The 19,303-nt window shown below is 32.6% G+C and overlaps 1 protein-coding gene across 1 annotated transcript; it reads right to left on the bottom strand.

Moving 5' to 3' along the window:
- Window positions 1-345: 345 nt before the first annotated feature.
- Window positions 346-14,493, bottom strand: LOC134233503 (A disintegrin and metalloproteinase with thrombospondin motifs 18-like). The gene is made up of 14 exons (XM_062715480.1): window positions 14,398-14,493; window positions 14,197-14,254; window positions 12,823-13,039; window positions 10,184-10,287; window positions 8,184-8,306; window positions 7,174-7,290; window positions 5,384-5,463; window positions 2,409-2,488; window positions 2,211-2,321; window positions 1,966-2,123; window positions 1,758-1,827; window positions 1,214-1,349; window positions 883-1,049; window positions 346-468 (listed from the first exon to the last, which is right to left on the bottom strand). Exons 2-14 carry the CDS (start codon window positions 14,247-14,249, stop codon window positions 346-348), a joined length of 1,539 nt encoding a protein of 512 aa, XP_062571464.1. The 5' UTR covers window positions 14,250-14,254; window positions 14,398-14,493.
- Between the last annotated feature and the right edge of the window lie 4,810 nt (window positions 14,494-19,303).

Below are 19,303 nucleotides of genomic sequence, written 5' to 3'. Positions count from 1 at the left end.
TGGATGGTTTTATGACTGACTTGTTTCATACCAAACACGAAACCTTTGTTCTAGTAAAATATACTAAATTTGACCACAAAATGTTTCGTTTATTTGGCCAATACATTGGGTTCATGGAGGAAGTGACCAGTTATAAGGGCCTGAGATGCTTGCGCCTTTTAGGCACCTAATCCCTCCTCGAGTTTCCATGTCTATGCCCTATTCACAGATTTGTTTTGTTTGTGGTTTTTATGAGAATTCATCTTCACTCTTTTTTCATTTCTACATGTTAAATTCTTTTTATTTCTTTTATCCTTCCTAAATCTTGCAACTGTATGCAGGGTTAAGTCTATGAGTTATAGGATGTTACGTGCATCGTGCTGTTGTCTCCGTATAGGATCCTTTCACCACGTCACACGTAGTCCCGTCTCCCTTACACACGCCACACACGTCATATTTAGCGTTCAGCTCTCCGTTACAACCGAAAAACTAAAACAAGGTACTCATTACATATAAATGTCATTCTTGAAAATTGTTATGATGCTTCACAACAGGGATATAGCTTATTGCCAGGGGCAACTTAAATAATTTTGTCACATTTTACACCGGGTCCTGGAATTATGAAACAAAGCTTATACCAAAATCTTTATTTCGTTCTAAAATATTGAAGACAAGAAGTCAAAGATAGAAATGTTTTAGATAATTTTTTTTAAATACTAAGTATTGTGTCACAGAATTTGTATTATCTTCAAATTAACATTCATTAAAACTTAATAAACGAGTTACAAACAAGTATTTTACAATTTGACTTAAGTTTGAGTATGCTTCATGATACAAGTTACATGATACGTGTGTCAAGTTAGTCTTCATTGTTGTTCGGTATAATCGTATATTATTGTATACCCTGCAATATCCGTCCAGACATCTAAAGCTGTATTCTGACCATGGTTTGTCCTTTTCTTCAATGAGTCCCTCACAAGGAGTTCCCTGGGGGATTAAGCCAAACCTATCATAACTGTAGGTACGGTACCCCGGCACCGATTCACACTTCACCTCGCATTTCAAATGTCCTAAAGAGGTGAGTAAAATAGTCATGAAGTTTTTTTTTCGTGAAGCAATTTATGTATTTGATTTAATTCAGCGAAAAGATTTTTAAAAGATACTTTATAAGGCTTCATTTTCTCACTCATTTTATATCTGTGAACAAAGTAAAATTAAAGACTCTCTCTCTCACCATGCCAGTCCATTTTCCTCCCAACCGATGTGTACTTTGTAGAGTCCAATACTTTATTCTTTAACATTCTACTGCAGGTTTCAGATGCCCGCTGATTTATTAGCGTGTTTATGTCGGAACTGTCGTTGGGACAGGGCTACAATTATTTATAAACTATATTTATTTATCAGTTCAAATACATTATTTGCTATTTGCACCTTCTTTACTTTAGATATAAGATCCAATAAAGAGAAAGGTTAAAAATATTAATGATTGAGAGAGTGTTGGATAGGTTTGCCGCGTGTTTGATTGGTTTACCGGGTGTTCGATTGGTATGCCGAGTGTTCGATTGATTTGCCGCGTGCTCGTTTTTTTCCCGCGTGTTTGATTGGTTTGCCGCGTGTTCGATTGGTTTACCGGGTGTTCGAATAGTTTGTCGCGTGTTCGATTGGTTTGCCCGTGTTCGATTAGTTTGCCACGTGTTCTATTGCTTTGCCACGTAATCGAATGGTTTGCCGCGTACTGTATTCGATTGGTTTGCCACGTGTTCGATTGATTTGCCTACCTCGGGATTACAAGTCCTGGCTTCATATCCATTGTCATCACCGCCTTCACAGCCTGGGTGGTTCAAAGGGCTTTATCGATGAAGTAAAAGTATCATAAAATTATATAATATACACACTGTTATTTTCCCTCAGATTGTCAATATCTCACAAAATATCTGAGTTTATAGTCATTAGAAAACTTGGCATATTAAATTCAATATTTAAAACCTAGGACTGTTGCAAAGTCTCCTTCTGTATGTTAGTCCAGTTCCACAAGTCCTGGAGCAGGGCCTCCAATCTGTCCACGGTCCCCATCCCCCGGGCCTAACAACGCCTGGTTTTACTTTAGCCTCTGCAAACGTCTGACAAGTTCGATATAAGCAAATCTGGGGAAAAAAATCAATTAAGATATTTGAACTTTTGGTCATTATAAGCATTTACGCAGTATAACTGGAAAGTTCTATTGGACCTACCTTCCCTGTATCGCAGTAAATTCCCTGAGGACCGCTAATGTATTTAGTAAACATTCGCCCAAACAATTCGCCTTCGTTATAGTCCACACAGCTGTATATAACGTCGCATGGCTACGAAAATTGAAACATATATATCTCACAATGCATTATAAATCAATTATTCTAGATTCAGAAAAGGAAAGAAAAACGTGCTCTTACCGGGAGGTACGAGAAATTCCGGTAGTGAAAATTAGGACCATAATTTAGCTCGCATATTTCATCTGCACTGTACTTCTGACCTATAATATTTACCAAAAAAAAAGGCTCAGCATATTTGAAATTGCCGGTATATCATAACACCATTATGAATGTTTAAAATATATATCGTCACTCGCGTGGCGCTCTGGGTAGAGATAAGGCTGGCAGAGTTAGGAGTCAGGTCCCGAGTCGCAGTAGATTCTGGCATGAAAAGAACCCTTATACGAGGGCTGTTCAATAAATGATATCCTGGATGCTCGGAAAGAAGCAAAAGACGCTTTTCAATGATTTAGTCCTCGTGATTTAACTCATTAATCTCTTTTAATTAAAACTCATGTCCGCAATATTCTCTGTCCTATATCTGATTGTTTTTAGAACTCATTTTAGGGTATGATCCTTTGCCTACTAGAAAATGGCAGATCCAATGATTTCCTGGACTTGTTTCTTCCTTCTGACAGGTGTTTTTTCAAGTTTGGAAATAGAAACAAGTCAAAAGGTTAAAGATCTGGCGAATATTGTTAATGTAAAAAAACATTAACTTTCTGTTTATCCCCAAAACCCCTTTACTCTTCAGGGCGTGCGGATTTGGACGCTGTCATGAAGAAATTGAATGTAGTGGATTCCTGATTCTGTGTCCTTAAGCTTACTCTAATAAACCTTTCGATTTTTTTGCAAAAAAATTGCTTTCTAGCCTCCTCCAGAAATTAAACTGTCTCCCCAAATACGAATTTGAACAACAATACAACTAATATTTAAGAAAATTGCATATTTTGTCTTTGTGCTCTTGCAATTCTTTGCGCTTGTCAGACCTTAGCCTGGTTCCCTGTCTCATCCTTGCCTAGTGATGCGAAGTAAACAAAGCAAAACAGGGACAGGGAACCAGGCTAGTCAGACCTTCGCTGTTTTTATCAATACATATTATGATAAATTTTGTTTTGAGGGTTTTAAGCAATATATTCAAGTTCCATTATCTGTTTGAATATCAAACAAACGTGGATAACTACAATTACTGATATTTTAAAATAATTGTTAAGACATTCGTACACGCTGTCGTTTTCACTTATTTTTCAAAATATAGGGTGACCTTTGAGTACTAAGCTTTTTTAAAAATGTTTCTTAAAAACAGTGTAAACTACTCCCGAAATGATTTCTATTAAATTTGCTATGTGTCTTAAAGTCAAGTCATACATCATCAAATATTATTTGTTGAAATTTGGCAAACAGTACATAAGTTGTTATATTTTTTTGTTGGCAAGGACGGTACCCATTTTTGATGTCCATTAAATAATTTTTATCACTGAAATCCAACTGCTCTTTTGTCTATAAAACAAGCATTGGCTGTTGTAAATGTCACATATTTCAGTGAATTTTTCTTTGGGATTTTTAACAAGTTTTACAGAAGCATTAATGAAGCTTTTATTTCACTCTAGTTTACTTATTCTTTACCATTCATCTATAATGCAGTGTCTCGAATAGCCCTTGTTTTCCAGCTTCTCACAATGAAACTATGTGATGAAAAGTGGTCATATAAACTGTTATAAATTCATTAAAGATTAAATAATGAGAGAAAGTCAAGCTTAATGTCATTTAATATCTGTATTGTATGTCAAACAGTTCTGGACATTATTTATTGAACAGCCCTCGTACTGTTCAATGGCCCTTTGAAGCATTCTGTTCAAAGACGCTAAAATATTTTTCCGAGTCTTATATTTCTTACCATGCAAGTTGATTGTTATAACTAGAACAGTCCATTTGTCAGAAATGTCCAAATCTCGGAAATGGAATGGTTCGATAAGGATATCCTTCCCCAAAAAGAACATGTTGACCATAACAAAGTGAGTCCTCTGTCTTAAGAATTAACGTCGTTTATCCAATGTGGATCTAGTTGTAGGGGATTTTTTTAAAATCATATTTAATGTGTTAAAAGCCTAAATTAAACGATATTCCAGGGATTTAATAAATATTAGGGATGTCAAAATTGTTAATAATTGATGTTCGAATATTCGATAGGAGTATTCGAATATTCGATAAAGAAAATAAATCATTTTATATTAAAATATAAATCTTCACTCTCCTGTCACGCAGTATAGGTATTTATGCCAATATTTTGGAACAAAAACTCATACAGAGTTTGGTAAATGTGCAATTATATATTTTTAGATTCTTAAGCATGTTCCAGATAAATTGGTCGTATCACTAAAGTCTACACTGATAACTCCTACAAATTTATACCAAGCAGAACAATTATCTAAAGGAGAAAGATTAAAAGCAATTAATTTTTGCTAATTAATTTCCTGATAATAATTTTTATTTTTTAATGATTTTTACATTAACAAAGGATCCATGTGTTTACTGTAAAGCTGTGTCCTTATAACAATACAAGCTGACTGTAAGCACTACACATTATTATACCACTAATTAATGATCAAATGAATAAATTACTTTAATAGATACACTCTTCACACCTTTATGATAATCTAAGAGGACTGTCTTTTAACTTTTTGTACAAACTTGATTCAATTTCTAATAAAACTTGCCAGGTTTTTCTCTTTTAAATGCTTGTACGTTTACAAAACGAATATTCGAATCATGAATTGTCGAGTAAAGATCTAAAGCAGCCACTCACGGGTGGCCTCTATATATGAGTGGAATCAAGAGGGACAAACAATTTTCCCAGTGGTAGAACATTATTTCAGGGGTCGGCAGGGGATGCTCACTACTCCATGGCACCTGATCCCACCTCTGATGCTTTGGAGGTTTGATTGCTCTGTACCTATTTTGTATTGTTTTATGGACTTTTGATCTTAAATACTGTTTGTTATCTCCACATGTTTCATTCAACGACAAGTCAAAGAAGCCATTATTAATCAAAAAATGGTGAAGAGTTAAATTTTGATGCATATATTTTACAGACATAAAACTTAATAGTGATTTACCCATGAGGACTGGTTCAAGGGGACCGTAGTTAGCGCTATTTGAAACATCTTCTCGAAACAGACACTGAGCACCTTCTTTTCTGAAATAAGCGTAAAAATAGTCAGACTTATTGTCTAACGGTACAATAATTGCAGACCTGTTTGTAGCAAATTAGTTATATGGAGCGAAGGTACATCATAACTAAATATTAAATACATGTAAGTAAAACCAAGATTTCATGAGTTACTTAAACACTTACAGGGGTAATACTGAAATATATGGGGTCCTTGATCGAAAGACTGTATTCTAGGCGAGGCGTAAGCCGAACCCTATATTAACTTTTTTCATTGAAGGATCTCATATATTTCTTAATAACCCTTCTACATAACGAAATTATCTTGAAGAGTTTTTTAATGTAGTTCATTTTTTTCATAGTAAGCAAAATGTTCCGTCAATAATTATACATACATGTTTTAACATAACAGCACCTAAAATATCAGGAAATCTAAGTTTTCTTTGCTGCCTTGTATTGTGTTCTAAGCAATTCTATGCAAACATTGTATATTATTTTGACATTGTGACAAAATCTTTCAAAATTCTTCCACTTTATCATGAAAATATTTTTTAGGTTATCTATCTGAATATAACTCTGAAAAAAAATCTTATTTATTCTTTAAAGATTATTTGACTTTCTTGTTGAAAGAAGATAGACAAACATATGCAACAAAATAAAAAGAGAAAAAACAAAAATCTAAATAAATATTTTTTTTCTTACACGAAGCACGAATATGAAAGTATACAAAATGTAAAAAAAAAATCTGAACAAAATGAAAGTATCTGACGAAGATTTAAATTTTTTTCTGTGATACTGTTCGTTATCTCTATATACATGTATTTCATACATTACGTGTACATATACTAAAGAACCCAAAAAAAGTATAAATTTTTCACAGCATAACACTATTCTCCAATAGAATTTTTGAAAGGTTACACAAAAACATAGAATAAATACCTATTTTACCCATTTTACATTGAAAATACAATTTTATGACATATTATAATCTTTCCAAGAGCTATTTTAAGTTCCTTTACTTTTAGAAGTCATCCACAAATATGATTTACATGACAATTTTTATTAAAAAAATGTATAACTGTGTTGAAGGGTTGAGAAGAAAATTAATTTTTATTGCTTAGGTTCGAGCATAGCAAATAAGAATCACTAAAAATATCTGAGGTTGGACCAGGTGCCTTGGAGGAGTAAGCATCCCCCGTCGACCGGAAACTCATGCCGCGTCCTCCTAGTCATGATTGCGTAAATGGAAAAACCCACAGACAATTTACTAGTATAAACAATTTTATTTAACAATTTGTATGAAAGACATCAGAGAAATTTTAACTGACGATGAATTATTTTTGCTGACAAGGTCATTGTACTGATCATAGAAATTACATGTATAGCCCTTAAACGAGTCTGTTTATTTCCTTGTTTCATCAACTTTTTGGTCAATAGCTTTCTGATTTCTGAAATTGTTCGGAGGTAGATCATGTCTTTTCGTATATATTTAGGGGACATGAACTTCAGGTACAGGTGAAAATGACATATTGCTTTATAAATAAGGTAAGTTGACGATAGAAAAGTTGAAGTTATCAAGTTTTTCATTAAGTTTTGTCGTCAGGTTACCATTAACGTCTAAAATGCTTGTTTGTCGTAATGATAAGATCATTGAAAGGTTTGAAATTATCATTGAGAATTTCTTATAATTGAAAGGTATAAAATTTAAATAATTATAATCTCAAAATTTACACATACTGTAGAAATTTATCAAAGTCTCTGATACTGCAAGAACTCCAGCGTGTCCCTTGTCCTCCCATCACACCTGTGTCACTTCCGGTACACCCTGCATCCTTGTCATGGCTCATTCCCAACCTTAGACAAAGTAAGGTTCATGAAAGTAAAAAAAAAATGCATTTTCTGCTCGATAAGTTCGATCGCGAAAACCTTTTAGAGAATATTGCTTTAATGTATGCTTCTCGATTTAAAAAGATGGTACCGGGGGGGGGGTTATTTGTCATTTTATTTTTGTCTTTTTATATCGAATATATAAGGATAACGGTAAGGTTAAAAACACATACACGTGTATTAAAAATACTAAAACTAAAGTTCTCATCACGATAAAATCACAGTAAATTCTGCATTTTCAAACCGTTTAAACTCATTTTGAATTAAAAGAATAACTTTGAAAAAATAAATTTGCTAAGTTATTTGGGATTTATATAGCAATTTTAATCTGTGCAATCAAACTTAATTCACAATGCTTAGAATTTCTGCCACCCTTAGATATGAAACTCGTAAACGTGCGTTAAATTTTGTGAAGACGCTTGTAAGATAAAATAAAAAAGGATTATTTAGCCATTTGCTTTTTATATAGCAATTTTAATTTTGTGGGAAAAAAAAACACTGTAAAAAGTCATGCCATTCCTAAAAGCGTTGTTAAAGCTAAGATTGCTCAAAATTCTTGTGGGAAGAGAGGATGTTTTGACTGTCTTTTCACAACCAAAGTTTTCTTTAATGCTTTACCAATGTAATATCCATATTTAATTATGTTACATAAAAAAGTGCAAAAAGTTGAGGTGGGTGGGGGTGGTGGAGGGAAGACGAGCAATCAGCGTTAAGCTTCCTTCCGGTGTATATTTTCAATAGCTTAAATTGTTTTTAAATCGCCTTAGGCCATACCCCTTGTTACTATCTGCTTGTAAAATAAGATAACCTCTGGAAAGATAAAAAAAATTCTGGATACGTGTCTGGTTTAAAAGTCTTACATGTGTCCCAGTTCGTGGGTGGTAGATGCATGCGCCACTACTTCCCCTCTGTCAGCACCACATTTAGTGCGCTGGCAGGCTCCGCTCTTCCACGCACGTCCCCCGACGTCCGTCGGCCTCCGCCTGAAAAGATCAGAGAACCCTCTGCTTAAACAGATATCTCTACAGCCTGTCTCGAGTACTGGGCTAATATCTCAATCACTGAGATAGAGACATCTCCTTTAAGAGGTTTATCAATGGCCTGGGCCTTTCTAATTTGGACAAATAGAACATTTGATTGATATGAGGAAACATATATTTAATATTGTTTTTAATGATTCAAATAAATTTGGTTTTTCATTTAAAAGGTATTTAATGACTTCTTTTACATTTAGTTAATCCGAGTTTTTGAGCATGCATTTTAGATTTTGTTTCAACACCATTCCTGACATATACGAGGGCTGTTCAATTAATTATGTCCTCGGTGCTCAGAAAGAAGCAAACGTTTTCAATGATTTAGTCATCATGATTTTACTTATTAATCTCTTTTATAATTCAAGCACATGTCTGTAACATTTTTTTATCCAATTTCTGATTGTTTTTTAGAACTTGTTTTTTGGAATGTGGAGGAGTCTGGAAAGCAATTTTTTTGCAAAAAGATCGAAAGGTTTATTAGGAAGGACCCAGAATCAGGAATTCACTTCATTGAATTTCTTCATGACAGCGTCCAAACCCGCATGCCCTGAAAAGTAAAAGGGTTTTCTGGATAAACAAAAAGTTAATGTTTTTTTCACATTAAGAATATTTGTCAGATCTTTGACCTTTTGACTTGTTTCTATTTCCAAACTTGAAAAAAAACACCTTTTTGAAGGAAAAACAAGTCCAGGAAATCACTGGATCTGCCATTTTCCAGTATACTAAGGGTCGATATTAAACTGTCTCCCCGAATACGAATTTGAACAACAATACCACTAATATTTAAGAAAATTGCATGTAAATCTGTCTTTGTGCTCTTGCATACCTATGCTTTTGTCAGACCTTCGCCGTTGTTATCAAGTACATCTTATGGTAAATTTTGTTTTGATGATTTTAAGCAATAGATTCATGTTCCACTATCTGTTTGAATATAAAACGAACGCGGCTAACTACAATTACTGATATTTTAAAATGATTGTTAAGACTTTCTTACACGCTGTTTTTTTCACTCATTTTTTAAAATATAGGGTGAACTTTGAGTAGCAAGCTTTTTTACTGTCAAACGTTTCTTAAAAACAGTGTAAAGTACTCCCGATATTATGTATACCAAATTTGCTGTTATTTTAAAGTCAATCATACATCATCAAATATTATTTATTGAATTTTTTACAAACAAAACATTAGTTGTTATAATTTGTTGTTAGCAAGGACGGTTCCCATTTTTGATGTCCATTATATATTTTTTATCGTTGAAATCCACCTGCTCATTTGTCTAAAAAACAGGCATCGATTGCTATAAAAGAAACATATTTCAGAGAATATTTCTTTGGGATTTTTAACAAGTTTTACAGCAGCTTTAATGTAGCCTTTATTTTCACTCTAGTTTACTGATTCTTTACCATTTATTTATAATGCAGTGCCTCGAAAAGCCCTTGTTTCCCAGCTTCTCATGATGAAACTATGAGATGAAAAGTGGTCACATAAACTGTTATAATTCAGTAAAGATTCAATAATGAGAGAAAGTCAAGTTTGATATCATATTATATATGTATTGTTTGTCATACAGTTCAGGACATTATTTATTGAACAGCCCTCGTACATTAACTTACATGGATATTTTAAACAATATTTATTTATTTCGATTGTCATTTGGGAATTTTTATATGAAAAACACATTCTTTTAGGTACATGGCATTGGGAATGAGGCAAATCCAGCCCTATGACTCACTTTGCAGGAGCAGATGCTCGTTCTTCTGAAAGTTGCAGTACGTTTATTTTTAAAGCTGTACAATTTATAACAAATAGCCATTAAAAAAAGTACGTACCCACTATGAAGATAGAATATGTCGTATTTAATTGGGTTGTCGTAGACTATTTCACAAAATGTATGCAGTGCAATATTAACCCTGAACGAGTTGTTGTAGGAAGGCTGTAAATACAAATTGTACATGCATTAGTGCATTCGTAGAATGGCCAGGACATTTTAAGCTTTTGAAAGAGAAAAAGTTAAATTGTATAGATTATACACTATACAGTTCCAACACAATTTACACATTAAAGTATAGCTAAACGTACGTAGCTACTAAATTCAATTCCTATAATTTATGTTACAATCACTGAGAAACAAAAGTCAATATTCCTTCAAAAATGATATTCACTTATAAGAGATTTTTTTTTCATTTTAGGTGTCAAGCGGATTACTGCAAACTATTTGGTAGGCAACTCGAGTTGTACGATTTGAATTACTTATTAGAAATCATATTGGGCCTTACATCCAAAATTAAATTATATTTTAAAAAATCAAAAATTGTAACCAGTAGACTTAAAACCGATGAATACAATAATAGTTATACAAATACCGGGTTGGTCTCCCAAAAACTCATATATTTAATCTGTAGTTTTACGTTGTACCCAAGTTCAGGACGAGAATATTCAAACTGCACCTGTATTAAACAGTCACATTTTTAAAAATAATCATACGTTAACAAAATGATGAAAAAGAAATGTTCAATGTTTTCTTCATTACAGCATTAATGCATTTAATTATACCCCATTGTACTTCAAGATCATGAGTTCGATTCTTTTGGCGGTTTCTTTCTTGTGAAGTAGTTCCGTGTAGTCCTTGTCTGTGTACACAGCCAATTCGATAACTACATCCTTCGTGGCGGTCTGTCTTCTATATTTGTTCTTTAGTTTTTCTCCTTGGTCATGATCAGCCAGTGCAGGAAAGACTGAAGTCTGAGAAAAAAGGTCTTTTTTGTAATTGCCTTTATAATTATTATTTTTCATATGAAAATTAAAGTTGATGTATGCAAATTGGCATTGGCTAGTGATGACCTATTTAAAAAGATGCGTTATTAACAAAGACTGATAAGAACGAGTTATAAAAGCCATATCTTACCATCATCCTTTAAACTTGCCCCGTCCATGTTGTTCTGTGGTCTTGTTTTACCAATTAAAAGAACAGTATCTTCGTCCGAGAAATTAAGTCCTTTGTTGTGAACTTTTGGCAGCTCTCTCAACTGGAAATCTCCAGATTGCGTGGTAATTGATCCTTTCTATATAATTATAATGTTTTATAAAAATTCGTTTGTTTACAAAATTATACTGTATTTTCATTTCAAACAGGAATTGGTTTCTAAAGATTCCTCGCAAATTAGAAAAAGTCAACGTTCTGATGAACTACAGTGGGGAAAGTGCAAACTTTTTATTTAAAAAAAAGGTCGTTGAAAGAAAAAAATGTACCAGGTCGTCATTTAAAAAAAATGTAAATACATGTACATGTATGAGATAAAAATAAATATTTTTAAATTTTTACGTACACTAAAGTATTAAGGTAGGACAAAACACCCGTGGATTCTATTTTAACCCATTCCTTAAAAATTACTGAAGGAAAACAGAATAATATTACTATATTGACAACATTGAATAACCCCTGTAAGAAACATAATAAGTTTTGGCATGTTTGCGTCATATTTTGTGAAAAAATCAGAGAATCCTATATATTGATCATTTGGGGGCTTACATTTTGCAATGTGTTTACGATATCTAAGTACAATGAACCAGCATGTAACAGTCTGTTATAAAATGCAGTGCAACTTTTGTTCCATAAATAGTAGAGGGGTGATATTTGGATACATATATAAGGAGTCTCTATTTTGCATGTACTACAAAGGTCAAGGTCATATCACGAGGTCAAAGGTCAAATACTGTGACGTCATCTACTGAATCTTTTGTTTTTTTTGCCATTGATTTTTTTTTAATCGCCAAAATATCTTAAACCACCGGTTCAATTTTCTTTATTTTTACACATTTTATTCTAGGACCTATTTGAATCATTCTGTTGATTTTTTGTAAAAATTGAATCATACATTTTCGCTTAAGAAAACATAAACTGTTGGATATTTACATTTGAATTTTCAGTTTCTGATACAATGTATGTTCTATTTTACTCAATATTTTACCCAAATTTTCCAGTATCAATGTGAGTTACTGATTTAAAGTAACAAAAAGGTTATCTTTATTGAAAGTATTACACAAATTTGCAATAGATCAATTGAAAATTCTCAAATAAGGCTCATTCTCAAGTCGACAATCTTCTTACAGGGGTCTGATAGGCCATATTTCAGTCTATGTGGGCAAAAAAAGTGCGGTTGAATTTCTTTCATATCATGTATAAAAAGAGATTTTGTATCCAAGAACAAAATATCAAAGTTTCAGAAAAAATGAATTTGAGGAAAAAATTGACCTTTGTATTTGGTCCTACCTTAAATTTCAATGAACAAAATCAGTTTTAAGTTTTAGAAATTTGAACTTATGCATTAAAATTCTTAAACTCGAAATAACAATTGATACATATTGATAGTAGCACTCTCTATAAATCATATAACGTATTTTTCTTCTACATACATGTACATAGAAATGACAGTATGGTTATCTGTTCTATTAGCCCTTTTTACGTTACCAAGCCTTCACAATGTGACAGAGAAGCAGTGCCGTTGTGTGAAGTCACGTGACCGACCAAGAAGCAATCCGGTATTACTCCCTTCCACTCTTGGTCGCCATCATCATTCCTGGTTACAATCCTGACTTCCGGGTGCAACACGGGTTCCGGTTTAGCCACTTGTAACTGGTAATCCTCCCCGAAAGCTGACAAACTGAGTTCTGTTGGTGATAACCCTCTAGTAAATAAACAGTTTTATGAACATGTAGTCTCTTCTCCATTGTTATTTGCTCCTTAAACCGTTTGATAAATATAGATATTTCAATAATGTATTAAAAGCCGAAAAATCAATAATTTATTGATTAATTTTCAAAAAGACATTGTAATTGATGATATGATATGATATGATATGCATGCACATGTATTTTCTTTTGTTTCCAAAACTAGATCTATTGTAAACCATTCCAAAAAGATACGTTGCAATCCGGTATGAGTAGAGTTTATTAAGACAAGAGTATTATGCCTAACATGTCCACAACAGATTGGCATTGAAGAGAGAGGATTGGCCTGAAAATTACAACAACAAGATCATGAAGGTCAATACTAAATCAAACGAGCACATCACCCTAAATAATGAAAAAAAAATAGAAGAGGTCACAGAAGTTGTCTATCTAGGAAGCAAGATCACCAAATATGGGAATTCTGAGGTAGATGTGCTAGCTCGGATTTCTAAAGCCACCTGATCGTATGTTGAACTACGAAAAATCTGGAGGAAAGATCAGCATAAATAGCAAAATAAGGATTTTCAAGAGTAACGTGCTTATGGTCCTCATGTATGGTGCTGAAGCATGGAAAGTTACAAAAACCATTTCAAACAAGCTAGATGCATTCCAGACATGTTGTCTTTGCAGAGTACTACGCACATCTTCTTGTCTAATACCACATCAAATGAAGAGATGTACAAAAAGACTGGCACCATTACTCTATCCCTAGTTATAAAGAAAATGATTGTGGATATGACATAATATATGTAGAATGCACCCAACCTCAATCCCAAGGGTTGCATTGAGATGGACACCAATTTGTAAGAGAAAGAGAGGAAGACCAAAAGAGACATGGAGAAGATCGGTAGAGAAAGAAATGAAAGAGAACATCTGGTCATGGGGACAGGTCCAAAGATGGACACAAGACAGGCCAACACAATTTAATTAAAATTAGATGTTAGATCCGCTCGCATATTCGAGCAGATCTAACATCTAATTTTAATTAGATTGAGGTCAACATAGACGACTCTGCTAAACAGCACGAAAAGGATTAAGTAAGTATAAGAAAGTGTTGAGCTGAAGCTAACTTTTAGTTAATTAGTTACTCTCCAGTAAAAAATAAACTTCTCACCTTTTCTTGTCCTTGTTAAGCTCTTTTAAACTAGATATGTCAATGGCTTCCATCCTGTCTGGAATTACAAATATTACACAATCAGACAGAAAGAAAAGAATAAGAATATTAGTTCATGCGTAAAGCAAGTACTAGTCAATTCTGGCAAAATATACACCCATTTCGTTGATTTGAGTGAAATATATTTTAAACTAAACTTACCTATGTCTCTTTCAAATAATGACTTAAGGGTTGATTCAGGTATCTTTTTATTTCCGTATATCTGAAATTGTATCTTTCATTGTTACATTGTAAGTACATGTATGTACTGTACACGAAGTTATTATTTCGTCATAGGGTTTCTCTGAGTCTGTCCGTCAATCTGTCTCTTGGTTTTCCAACTTTGTCCCACGCTTGTAGTTTTGAGCTGATTTTTCCTATGTGAACGCTTGTAGATATTGAGCTGATTTTTGCCTTTTTTGGTATGTGAGTATCTTGCTGAGTTGCAGATCAAGTTTACATTTCGTTCCTCATCATTGATTTTTGACAGAATTTAGGACTTTTTACTAATATTTTAACGAAAAATGTTTTTGAGGGATATGGAAATTACGAACAGTATTCAAAATGAAAGTCCATAAAACAATAAAAAAATACGAGCAGAGTAAATAAAAGTTTACATGTATCAATCAAAAAAAAATCAAATATGTGAATCTAAAATCTACAATTAAAAAATTTGATTTACTAAAGTAAATATTTTTATTTACTATAATTATTAGATATAGTAAACTTTCGTATTTTTGTTATGGTAATTAAGTACAGTGTATACTACATGTATAAAGCATGAATGTGAGTAATTTTTTATCTTTACATTTTAATTTCCGATGTAAAAAAAAAAATGGACAGGATGAAATCTAGAATTATTGTTTCCCATGTGTAAAAATAACTACAAAACTTTAAAAGGAAATAATTGGAGATAAGGAACTATATTCAAGATCAAAAGTCCATAAAACAATACAGAACAAACAAGGACCTCCAAAACATCAGAGGTGGGATCAGGTGCCATGGAGGAGTGAGTATCCCCTGCCGAATGGTCACATCCGCCGTTAATTAATGCTCAGAGCTCTAAATTGTCAGCAAAACTGTTATGTGCATTGAAATTATTTAAGAATCCATGGTGTGATTTTGCTCAGAAAATTTTATATTTAATATATCCTAGCTGGCTCAAAAATAAGGTATATACCACCTTTTTAGATCAGTTTAAACAAACATTGTTTAGTGATGTGCAAACTTCCCCTAAAGGTTTGAACTATAGAATTTTTAAAAAATCATTAATTTTTTAAGATTATTTGTTGACTTTGCCTCCCATATAATCGAAGAAATATTGTTTATTTAGAACTGAGAATTGCATGAAATTGGGGATGAATTTCATTACTTATTTATATGCACTGATGTATCTATAAAGAACTCAAGAGTTATGTATTTGTCAAAATATTTTTATTTGAACCCAAATATTTTGAAATTGGAAATGCTTTTTAATGTAATCAATACTAATCAACTCAGCAAACTATGTAAATTGTTAGATACCGGTATTATAATGGAGAGATGATATACTCTGTTTTCCCTCTCTTCATGCAATGTAATATTTCCTGTTTATTATACTGTACATATCTTCTCTTCACTGTTCTTTCAGTTATAAATAATGTTCAAGTGATCGAAATAGCAATTAGTTAACTGAAAAACATGGAATTAACGATAAATTGTATTTGCTGACAAGGTCCTTTTATCGACCATAGAACTTACGAAATGAGGACTGTAAACGACAAAATGAGTTACTATATTCTAATGGTAGTATCAGTCAAATACCGGTATGTACGTTTTGCCATGAAATTGATATCTTTTTCAAGATATTCTTTAAAATAATTCCAAGAGGAACACAATATATTTAAACAACGTATAGATATAATACAATTTCTTGGTATTTTAGAATTTTCCTCAGTCATATCTTAATGATACAAACAAAGATACATATATCAAATCATGCATCAAACATGTCAAATGAACTCTTATTGTAGCATGTATATACCTTCAGTAACAAAGTTATAAAACATTAAAGAAATATCAAAAACAGCTTTTCTCGTGTACCTCATTTTCCCCTAAAAAGTAGATCTTGTTTTTATTTGTTTCATAGTTACTTACAATTTGATCCAAAAATATATATACATTGTATTATGATTTCGATAAGCTTAAATACGTACCTCAGCGCCATGACAATATGCTACAAAGAAAAAAACTGTCAATGTTCCCAAGGAAGCCAACATTTTGCTCGGCAAAGTAGTCTTCCAAAGTTCTGATGATTTGCAAGCCAATCGCTTGATATATATGCTGCTTTTTTGCCTTTTACTCCTCCCCCAAGTTATAAATATTTATAATTAATTATATATTGAATTCATTTTTTTTCTCTAATCTGTACACTATTATATTATGCCTGTGGGCTATATTGCTCTTGTGACTATTTTAAAAATCTTTGAAAAAACTTTTTTTTGCAGTATTTAAATAAGCCTCATGCTTTTTTAAAACAAAATTTGAAATAGTGGAATATCTGAAGCTAGAGACATTTCAATTCATACCGAGTATTTATCCTGTCAATAGAATTCTATTCAATAAACTTGTGGAATGAAAGTGACACTTATATAGTAACCAATCAAGTATATATTGCATGTTGCAGGTGATTTCATATATTACTTCTGGTTTTCTGGGTATTAGAATGCTAAAACATGAACAATACACAATAGGAGCAGAGCAAACACAGACCTCTAAAACATCAGAGGTAGGATAAGATGCCATGGAGGAGTGAGCATCCCCTGAAGACCGGTCACACCCGTCGTGTGCTCCTTGTCATGATTCTACAATTAAGTGTGTATATATCGACCACAGAACTTACGAAATGATAATTTTAAACGAGACTGCTGATATTCTTGTTTCAGCGACTTGTTTGTCATAACTCACCTCGTTTTAGAAATTGTTCATACGTTCTTGCGTATCGAATCAACTGAGAATTTAAACCCCGTGTGCAGGTGATGAAGGAATATTGCTACATAAGTAAAGTAAACTGACAATTGAAAAGTTAAGGTGTCATTTCATTTGCCATAAAGTTTGGTTGTTAGATTGCCATTAACATCTTTTTCACGTAAAACATCTAATTCTAAAATCGATGTGTCAGACTCTGTGGTATCTTTTATTTCAAACTCATCGTGGTATATCGTATCGATATAAGAATGGAAATAACCATTGCTAACTGACAATACGTCGTCGATGTATCTAAAAGTCGAGTTGAAGGTCACAGCAAGTGTTTTCTTCTTTTCTCGTATATATAACACATTCTGTTTCATTTGAATACGAAAGTAGGTCTGCTAATAACGGGGCATAATTAGTGTCCCTGGAAATACCAATAGGTTGTTGGAAAACCGGGTGTCCAAAAACCACATCTATATTGTCAATCAGAAACTTGGCATCTTTTTGATGTCAACTTTAGAGTACTTGTGTGTGCAATCAGAATAAGACCAATGACAAGGTAAGTAAATTTATTAGTTCTATACGTTCGTTGGAATAACAGCTGTCGTCAATGACTGGACTTAATTTATCGTATGGAATGGTTGTACTGGGTATATGAAGTTGAAAAGTCGCTATGTTTTATTGATACTGATTTTGGTAAAAAAAAATTATTTCAAATTTTCTAAAAAGTTTCTTGACATTTTTAGTATCCACATCTGATTTACACCACTTCTCGAATACAGTATATTGTTGCACAGTACACCAGGATTTTCTCCTTCACTACTATTAATATTTTAGTGAGGAGTAAAGAAAAAGGCTTGGTAGATCATTTAATGGAACTCGCTATATATCTTTGTAAGGATTTTTATGAAGTTTTTGGAATCCAGTATAGATATTGCAATTCAAATTCATACTGGTTGTTAGGTATATAACAAATTGACATCTAATTTTGAAGACTTTCCTCAGAGAGGGAGCTATGGGTATAAGTTATATTACCACTCGTAGAATTAAATCCCAGTTTCTCTCAAATACAATTTAAACTAGAGGTACTGAGCTCACTAAATGATACCCCCTATCTCCCATATGATTACAATGACAAAGTCCGTGATTTGCTCTTGGAAACCAAAAATAAGTGCCAGATCAAAAAGTAAAATAGTCCTAAGGTCACAATGGCATTAGGTTATAAAGAATATGTGAAAGTATCATTAAATTGTAGTCAGTGGTAAAGGAGGAGTTGCGGATAAGAGATGTGTACCCTTTAATAACAGAAAAAATTGCAGTGTCCATGTTTTACTATGGGAAACCTAAAATATGTGTCGGATCAAGGAGGAAAATAAGAGGTGCACAATGGTACCATGTAACAAGGATTCTGCGAAAGTCTCGTTTAATTTAATTTATTTAAATGGTATAGGAGGTTCGAAAGGTCATTATAGTGGCAAAGTCCTGGAAAATAACATAATCTAATTCCTCTATATATATATATATATATATATATATATATATATATATATATATATATATATATATATATATATATAGAAAGAAAACAACTATGTATATATGCTGCATAGATATCCAAATTGTTGATTAAGTAAGAGTGGTTGGAAGACATATCCATGGTACTAGTATTTGAAGTATCTGATTTGTTTGTAAATTGAAAAATATTAGAATGTTTAGATAAATGAACCACAGATACCTGAAGTTACTTAGTTTATTATTTGGTACGAGTATATATTTTTTTTATTTACAAAAAAAAAGTAACGTCAGGTGCCTGTGAAATAAACATAACACTTTTTCATTTATTGTCTCCAAGATGTTTCATTTGTATTTACATTTTTTCATGCATAGATATAAACCTTAATGTACATTAACCTTTAATTGAGATATAATTCTAGAATATGATTCATAACAAATCAAATTGTCGACTTGGAAACAGCTGATGATTTAGGTTAAAGAGTGGTGAAAATCAGTCAAAAATGCTTATAAATATATCCAATTAAGTTCCAACAAAATGAAAAGATATGTTTAAAACACCGTCACATAAGAAAAATGTTATTAAAAAATTAACAAGTTCAAT

The sequence above is a fragment of the Saccostrea cucullata genome, unplaced genomic scaffold (assembly GCF_032062105.1).
Source record: "Saccostrea cucullata isolate Sc308-1 unplaced genomic scaffold, CSIRO_AGI_Scuc_v1 ctg258, whole genome shotgun sequence".
Classification (NCBI taxonomy): Eukaryota; Metazoa; Mollusca; class Bivalvia; order Ostreida; family Ostreidae; genus Saccostrea; species Saccostrea cuccullata.
Note: the sequence above shows the minus strand (reverse complement) of the source record. Positions and strands in the feature narration are given on the sequence as shown.